This window comes from Chrysochloris asiatica, unplaced genomic scaffold (assembly GCF_000296735.1).
Source record: "Chrysochloris asiatica unplaced genomic scaffold, ChrAsi1.0 scaffold00196, whole genome shotgun sequence".
NCBI lineage: Eukaryota > Metazoa > Chordata > Mammalia > Afrosoricida > Chrysochloridae > Chrysochloris > Chrysochloris asiatica.
Genome location: NW_006408714.1, coordinates 5931359 through 5940935, shown reverse-complemented (window position 1 = coordinate 5940935; position 9577 = coordinate 5931359). Strand labels below are relative to the sequence as shown.

The following is a 9577-nucleotide window of genomic DNA, read 5'->3' as shown; positions in this document are numbered from 1 at the left end:
ATCTCACCTATATGGAATTCTTAATTACTAAAATAAGGATATTCTTACATTGATGAAAACTCTGGTTATTTGTTTTGGCCTAGATTTGCAGGTCTGAAAAAAATTAGCTCGTGACAAAATTGTAGATAATTAATTTTCATTTTATTTCAACTGGAGACTAAGCATATAAAGTTGTGTCATTTATGTTTCCTGCAGTTTAAAAAAAGTGTTCAAAGCAAGGATTCTGTCTTCTTCCGAGATGGGATTAGGCAAATAGATTTTGTGCTTTCCTATGTAGATGACATCAAGAAAGAAGGAGACATAAAGGTGGTAAGTACTTGGTGAAAGAACGAATAAAAAGAAATACATTCAGCAGTTTGAAATAGATGTCCCCATTGAATTATGTTCTATAAATTAGAGGTATCTGAAGTGATACGGAAAGCTCAACTGAATGAGATGACTATAGTATAGGCAGATTAAGATTAGAAGTAAGGTTTTAGTTGTTAAGTGTTGTCGAGTCGATTTTGACTCAATAACAACCTGGTATAGAGTTACCAAGGAGCAGCTTGTGAGTTTGAACCACCGACCTTGCAGTTCAAACTGACATTGCAGTCCAGTGCATTAGCTTGCAGCATCTCACCGGGAATCCTTTGGAAAGCAATATCTTTTTATTTTTCTTTCAAATTACTGATGTATTTCTTATATAGTTTTCTTCAAATACCAAATGGGACTATGAAATTTGAGATAAATGTTAGAATATTATCTATTTGTGCAATTTTCCTTTTGAAAATTTACAACTAATCCATATTTTATCTGAAGTAGCCTTGATGTCATGCTTCATTTTTTAAATTTAAATTATTTATTTTATTCCCCATTGTAAATTAAATTCCATGAGGCCAAGGACTTTGTTGTGTCTATTGCTATATACCTAAATGCCTAAGATAGTGGTTTGACCATAATGATTGCTCAGTAAGTGTTAGATATACAATAACGAATTAACAAAATTAATCTACACACACATACATTAACTTAGATATTTGCATCTAAAATGCTAGGGGAAAATTTCAAAGTAACTATAAGTGTTATCCCCAAAAGACTGTATATGTCCATTCCTGCCTGTTTCTTTTCCCCTCTCTTGAAAAACCCTTCTACTAAACCTCTGAAATTCATGGTCTATCATCATCATCTGGTAACATAGTGGGTTCGAGTTGGGCTGCTAACTGCATAGGCAACAATTGGAATCTACCAGCCTCTCTATAGGGGAAAGATGAGGTTTTCAGCTTCCGTAAAGATATACAACCTTGGAAACCCTACACAGGGTTTCTATGAGTCGAAACCAACTCCACAGCAAGTAACCACCAGCACCATCATCCTGTTCACCCTTTCTCTGAATGTCCGTCTCTTCACTGAGGCTTGCTGTTTCCCTCCATAGCCCTCTCAGGTAGTGGCTGTTTTTCCCTTGTGTAGTCTTCTCTTGAAGATGGAAAATACCCATCTCCATGTATCTAATTGTTAATTGCAATGCATTCTCTCTTTCCTTTCCTTATAATTCTTAACTTCTAAATCTCATTTTATCAGATTATTTCTACCCCGATTTGTTGCTGTCATCTGTTGAAGCATCCTGTGTTGCCCCCACCTGTTTCATTTTTTTTTTCCAGGATTTTTTTTTATATTTCTCAATAATTTTAGCTTCTAGCTTAAAGTTATTCTCTCCACTTATACTCTTCTGATTTTTTAAACTAGATAATTCCAGTGCATACATAGATAATTAGTTTGATATTCTGTTTCTTGAACTTTCTGTTTTCAATTATTTTAGCTTGTACCCCAACTCAGCCATTTACTTTCCCTTGAAACATATCATTACTAATAGCTGCAACCCCCTTGTAATTTTATTCCATTCTTAACTATCTGGCCAACTCATTTTTTTTCCAATCATCCCTTCAATCTTTCAGTTCCGCCAGGACCCTCAAAACAATTATTGTTTCATGTTTCATTGCTCACGGTCTGCCTCTTTCCTGATTCATGGTCCCTCATCCCTGATGACCCCAGTGGACCAATACTCTGTGTGATCCTGCTTGTTGTTGCTGTTAGGTGCCCTCCAGTAGGTACTGACTCAGCCATCCTATGTCCAACAGAACACAGCACTACCCAGTCATGTTATCCCCAAAAGACTGTATTCTTTGGGGATACATCTTTGTATCATCCTCAGATTCTTTGCTGTGTTTTAGCCCATTGTTGCAAGGTACTGTGCCAAACTATCTCCTTGAGGATCTTCCTCTTTTTCAACATATTGCATTAGGCATATCTGTTGCACAAGACCTTTTTAAAGTGTTGAAGAGCAAAGATGTCAGCTTGAGAACTAAGGTGCACCTGACACCAGTCATGGTATTTTCAATAACTTCATATACATGCGAAAGCTGGACAGTGAATAAGGAAGACCGTAAAAGAATTGATGCTTTTGAGTTATGGTGTTAGAGGAGAGTATTGAAATGCCATGGGCTGCCAAAAGAACCAACAGATCTGTGTTGGAAGAAGTGCAGCCAGAGTGCTCCTTGGAGGCCAGGATGGCCAAACTTCATCTCTCATACTTCGGGCATATTGTCAGGAGGGACCAGTCACTGGAGAAGGATATCATGTTTGATAAGGTAGAGGGTCAGAGAAAAAGAGGAAGACCTCCAGTGAGATGGATGAGCAAAGTGGCAGCATCAGTTGGCTCAAGCATGACAACAATTGTGAGGTTGGTCCAGGATCGGGTAGTGTTTCATTCTGTTGTGCACAGGGTCTCTATGAGTCAGTATCAACTCGATGGCACCTAACAACTACTGCCCCAAGCTTGATGTCCATTTCCAGGGACTTGTCCCTCCTGATAACATGTCCAAAATATATGAGATGAAATCTCATCATCCTCTCTTCTAAGAAGAATCTTGGATATACTTCCAAGACAGATTTGTTATTCTGCAGCCAGTTCATGTTATACTAATATTATTTATTCAGCATCATAATCTACATGTATCAATTCTTTGGTCTTCATTCTTTATTTTTCATCAAGTTTTGTATGTGTATTATGGTATTAGAAATACCATGGCTTTGGTCAGGTAAAGTGATATTTTTACTTTTAGCAACACTTAGAGATATTTTGCAGCAGATGTGCACAATCCAATCCATTATTTGAGTCCTTGACTGCTCCTTCCATGGATGTTGATTGTGGATCCAAGTAAAATAAAATCCTTGACAACTTCAATAAAATAAAATCCTTAACATACTCTATTTATCATGATGTTGTTTGTTGTTCCACTTGTGAAGATTTTTGTGGGTTGTTTTTTTTTATTTTTTTATGTTGTGGTATAATCCATACTGCAGGCTATAGTCTTTGGTCACCATTAGTATGTGTTTCGAGTCTTCTTTGCTTTCACCAGGCAAAGTTGTGTCTTTGGCATATCACAGGTTGTTAATAAGTCTTCTTCCAATCCTGGTGTCACACTCTTCTTCATATAGTCTAACTTCTTGGGTTATTTTCCCAGAATAAAAATGGAATAAATATGAAGAAAGAATAAAACCCTGTCACATATCTTTCCTGATTTTAAACCATGTAGAATCCCCTTGCTCTGTTCTAATGACTGCCTCTTGGGTTAAGTATAGCTCCTGAATGAGCACAATTAAGGTTTTGGAATTCCCATTCTTCCCAATGTTATTCATAATTTGTTTTGATCTACAAAATCGATTGTCATTCCATTACCCATAAAACACATGTAAACACCTTTCTGGTATTCTCTGCTTTCATCCAAGATCCATATGACATCAGCAAAGATATCCCTCTTTCCATGTCCTCTTCTCAATCCAGTTTTAATTTCTGGAAGCTTCTTGGGGATTCATGCTGCAACCATATTTGAATTATGATCAAAATGTTACTTGTATATGATATTGTTTGATAATTTCCATATTCTATTGATCACCTCTCTTTGGAATAGACAGAAATACATATCTCTTTCAGCCAGTTAACCAGCTGGCTGTCTTCCAGATTTCTTGGCATAGGTAGGTGAGAACTTCCAACACTGCTTCCATTTGTTGAAACAACTCAATTGTTATCACATCAATTTCTGCATCCTTGCCTTTCACCAATGCCTTCAGTGCAACTTTGATTTATTCCTTCTATACCATTGGTTATTGATCATATGCTGCCTTCTGAAATGGTTGAACATTGAGCAATTCTTTTATTCCATCCATCTTCTTTTAATGCTTCCTGTATTGTTTAATATTTCACTCATAGAATCTTTCAAAATTGCCCTTTGAGGATTGTATTTTTTTTCTTCTGTTTTTTTTTTTCAGTCTAAAAAATGCACATTTCATCATATTGCTTGCTTTGTCTTCTCAAGCTGTCCTTTGAAAATTTCTGTTCAATTATTTCACTTAATCATTTCTTCTACTCACTTTAGCTACTTTATGTTCAAGATCAAGTTTCATAATTGCTTCAGAAATACATTTTGGCCTTTTCTTTCTTTCCTGTCTTTTTAATGAGCATTTTGCTTTCTTTATGTGTGATGTCATTCCATAACACCTTTAGTCTTTTTTTTTTTAAGTGTTAAGTGTGTCAAGACTATTATTGAGATGGTCTCTAAATTCAGGCAGGATATACACAGAATCATACTTTGCCTGTTATTGACTTATTTTAATTTTATTCAGTTTCAGTTTGAACTTGCTTATGATCAGTTGATTGCATATTTTGCAAGTCAGCTTCCAGCCTTGTTCTAAATGATGATATTGAACTTTCCCATTGCTTGTTTCTACAAAGAGTTGATTTTATTCCTGTGTATTCCATCTAGTATGATCCACATGTAAAATCATCATTTATGCTGTTGAAAAAAAAGTATTTGGAATGAATATGTGGTTTTTCTTCCAGAATTCTGTCATGTAATAGCCTGTCTTTTCTATCACCAAAGTCCTGTTTTTCTACTGCTGATCCTTCTTTGTTTCCAACTTTCACATTCCAATCGCCAGCAATTATCAATGCATTTTGATTACACACTTGATCAACTTCAGTCGGATCCTGTGCTATTCATAAGAGGCTGGCTGATTTTTGGAAGTAGTAGAGCAGCAGGTCTTTCTGCCTAGTTTGTCTTCATCTGGAAGCTCCACTCAAACTTGTTTAGCATCATAGCAATATGCAAGCCTCCACTGATAGGTGTTTCTATATTCAGTAAATTGGCCTGGAAATGAACCTAGGTCTCCTGCATGGAAGGTGAGAATTCTGCCACTTAGCTACCAATGTCCGTTTCCTTATCTAGTTTAGTTTACAGGATCAATAATTGTAACCACTCTTACATATGCCATTAAGCCTTTTGCTGCTTATCTCTCTCAATTGTATTTATTTACTTGGAAATACTGCAACTCTGGTTAAATTCAACTTTTTACCTATTACACATCAGCACTAATGCAGAAAGAGAAACTTAAATCCCATGCACTGATTTGACATTATATCAGGCTAATGGAGCTCAGCTGAGTGTTTAATGATGTTTGGAGATCGTAGTTATGCTGCTGTTATTTGCAGTCTCCCACACTCCCCTGCATAATTGTTTTATAAATTCTTCCCTCTTACATCTCCAAGGAGTCTTGGGGTGGTGCTGTAGGATAATGCACTGGACTGCAAGGTCGATTTGAACTTCAAAGTCAATGGTTCAAACTCACCAGCCTCTCCTTGGAAACCCTATACAGGGTCACTATGAGTTGGAAACTGACTCGATAGCACTTAACAACAACATACCTCAAATACGTCTTTTCCATCTTCAAGCTTAACTGACCACACATTTCTACTTCACTTGAAAAACGGAAGCAAGGAGACAAGCTATAAATTTCTACTACTCTCCCTGAAAGTAGGAGTCCTGGTGTGGTGCTGTATGGTAAGCACTGGGCTGCTAATCTCAAGGTCTGCAGTTCAAACCTATCAGTTACTCCTTGGAAGCCCGATTCAAATCCAACTCAATGGCACTTAACAACAACATTATTAGAGTGAGTCAAAAAATATTGCTGCTAACGTTTTCATTTTATACATGCATAGGTTTATTCCAAACAAATCTTGTTTAAACATGTGTCTGGGATCAGTGAATAGCTGCAGACAAGTTATTTCAGAAATATACTTGTCAAATTTTAGGGGGTGCTTTCAAAAACACATTCAAACCTAAGACAGAGCCATTGCCATGCTGCAATGAGCTTCGATGACAGGTAAGATGGAGGAATTTGCACTGACCGCCTAAGACAGGCAGCATCCCCTAAACAAATAATAAATAAGGGGGAAACAGATATAGACCATGCAGACCCGGCCAGGAGTTCAAGGCCCTGTGGGCCCAAGTGTTGCAGACCGTCCAAACCATAGGCTCTGAGGATCAGACTTTAGTCACCTAGCAGACATAGCAAACTGTCCCTCATCTGATTATTCAGTTATGCTTGTTAGTAATCGCATACATGAGCCCTGGATATCCACAGATAAATGTAAAAACCTTCCCTAAAAGCCGAGACTGTAAATTCCAAAAAGGCAAAGTTCCCCCCCACCCCAAAAAAAGGAGAAAAGCCAAAGAGGATAGAGAGAAACACTGTTGACTGACGATGTATGGAGGGGATTGTAATCAACGTAATGAAACAAGTCATATGAATGGCTGAATGTGAAACTGATGATGTGTCCTGTAAACTTTCACTCAATCCACAATAAAAGCCTTATAAAAAAAAAAAAAACCACATTCAATCAAAACTGGCTTCAGAGGAGATTTGCTGCGCCAATTAAATTTATGACAAAGAGAGAACTCTCTATGATTATGGAGACTGTTTTTTGGAATACCAAAGGGATAATCTTGTTAGATTTTTTTCGATGGACACAGGACACTTACAGAGTCTTACTTTGAAAAAGTTTTAAGAAAATTGAAAACTATGTTGTTTAGAAAAAGCCCAGGAAAATTGCTAAGAGACATTTCCATCATGGCAATGAATGTATTCATTCTTCCAGGTTAGCAAGAGCTGTCATGCAAGAATTTCATTAGAAAACTTACACGATCCACCCTGCTGCCTTGATCTTGCCCCTTTAGACTTCTTTTTGTTCTTGAAATTCAAAGGAACACAATTTGAGTCCGCCAAGAATGCAAAAGCTACCATTTTTGTTGTAAAATGAAGAGAATTAAATTCTTTGAGAAAGAATTGTTGTTGTTATGTGCCTTACAGTCAGTTCCAACTCATAGTGACCCTGTACAGGGTTTCCGAGGGTGTAAATCTTTACAGGAGTAGAAAGCCTCATCTTTCTCCCGCGGAACAGCTGTTAGTTTTGAACTACTGACCTTGTGGTTCGCAGCTCGATTCGTAACCACTACGCTACCAGAGCTAGAGATGGAAACACCAACTTTAGAAATGTACTGACCTAGATGGAGGATATGTTAAGAAAATAATAGCTTCACATTTTGAGATTTTGTTTAATAAAAATTCCTATAATTTTGTAGCAACACTTTTTGACTTATGTCCACCCATCTATCTCTTTACATGTGTATGTATCATTTGACTTTCTCCCTGCTATCATAACAATTATGTACTCTCTAAAGTAAAGCTAACCCCCTCATGTATGAACTGGACCCCTTCCAGTGTCTTCAATACCACTTCCAGCTTTCATTCCTCACTAGAAGGACTCACAAGATATCATACTAGTGGGATATGAGATATTACAACAACAACAACAAAAAAAACAAATTGAAATCAGCAAAGGGAAAGGCATATGGGTAAATTCCAAAGGAAACTAGTTGGAAACTTCAAGTCCTTTCTGCTGATTCATCCAGAATGCACTTAATACTTCCAGTAATGATGTATAACAATCCATGTGAAATGTAGTCTTACAAAGAAACTAATTAGAGACTTGGTACCTAGGTTTTTATTGGCCTGTGATTATACCATCATCATCTGCCTAGCATGTACCAAGATTCCATCTCCCAGAAGGGAATTAGGTGTTCAGCATAAACAACCTTGTCCAAATGCCTTAGGCACAGTAAGGTACTCATAGCAGTGTTGGGAATAATAGGAACCCTCCTAAAATCCAAGTTCTCAGATGCCATGGAAGCTCCAATCTTGGAAGCAGGCCCTTCTATGGACAGCAGTCCCAAGTTACATTGATTCATGTTTTGCACATGTTCTTGAGAATATTGCTATAACAATTTGGTCTTTTATCCTAAATTATGTTTTGTGGTATTTGTTACTTGACCATATCCTAAAGACACAAAAACCCACTATCAAGAATAGATTCCTACTCATAACAATCCTATGTGGGATTCCCGAGAATACAGATCTTTATGGGAAAGATTCATCTTTTTTCAGCAGAGAGGTTGCTGGGTTTGAACCACCAACTTTGGTGTTAATAGATCAATGTCTAACCCAGAGTGCCACCGGGCTCCTTTCAACACACAAGTATCTGTTAATTTTCTCAACTCAAAAAGAAAAAATAAAAACAAAACTTTTGTTTCCAGAGTTTCCATATACTATTATTGCCCATACCTAAGATTCTGTGGTCCTATCTTGAAAATTGTAGCCTGGGTGAAAGACAGTATATAACACCAAGGTTTCAGCAATACATACAGTGCTTTTTTACATAACCATAGGAGGGGCAGAGGACCTCATCCAAAGGGATAACCATTATGTAATGAGTCTACATATTACTGGACAGAAATGCGAAAAGTTTTCTGTATAATTCTGTTTATTTATTTTGCCATAGGATAGAAGAAGAGAATTTGAAAAAAATCTCCAAAAAACAGGTCTTGAGTTGGAAACTGAAGACAAAAGGGTAAGTGTAATTGTTAATTTATACCAGAAGCTTGTTGGTTTTCTCTTTTTCTGGCCTTTGACATATTAGACTTCATGTTTGGGGGCAGAGTCCAGTTGTGGTACTGTAGGATAAGCACTGGACTAGTAAGTTCAGTGATCAGAAAACCTATACAGGGTCACTATGAATCAGAACCAATTAAATGGCACTTAACAGTAATAACAACAAATCAAGGGACCTCAAAAAATCATGGGAAAATTCCATTGTCTTTTAATTCCATTTTCCTAAGAACTTTTTGAAGCCCCTCATATGTGGATTTGAGATGGTTAAGACTTTGGTCTTTCAGGTATGTAGAACAGTGGCCTGAGTGTGAAATGACCAGGTGAGCAGTTTCAAAACAAAAGCCCATCATTTCTATCCAGAATAAAAAGAAAAATGAAGACAAAGTCTTTATTTCACATCTGCCTCATTTGAAGTCTGCCTGTAATCTGGCACCCCAGCTAGTTAACCTGGATAGCTTCCAGAAGAGCTTGTTATTTAAACAAAGACATTTTTTTTTTCTGTTGCATTAATATGCTAACTTAACTTTTTACCTATTGCCATTTACTAGTTCTCTAGACTTTCCTCATAAGTTGTTTTTTTAAATACCTACTTAATTTCCTGGCTGTCCATGAAACCTCTAGAATGCTTTAGTTCTGAATTAATAAACTCCAGTTCTTATTTATCTCACTTTTAAACTGAACTAATGAATGTGTCCTGGTGTCACACAGTGGGATAATGCACTACACCGCAAGGTCAGTTTGAACTGCAAGGTCGGTG

At 37.0% G+C, this 9577-nt stretch overlaps 1 protein-coding gene across 1 annotated transcript in view; it reads left to right on the top strand.

Annotated features, from left to right (window-relative positions):
• The window catches only part of ANO5 (anoctamin 5), a 134534-nt gene that overhangs the window by 53939 nt on the left and 71018 nt on the right, over window positions 1-9577 (top strand). The window contains exons 5-6 of the mRNA XM_006872399.1: window positions 196-309; window positions 8711-8779. Coding sequence (XP_006872461.1) covers window positions 196-309; window positions 8711-8779 — 183 coding nt within the window. The remainder of the gene's footprint in view (window positions 1-195; window positions 310-8710; window positions 8780-9577) is intronic.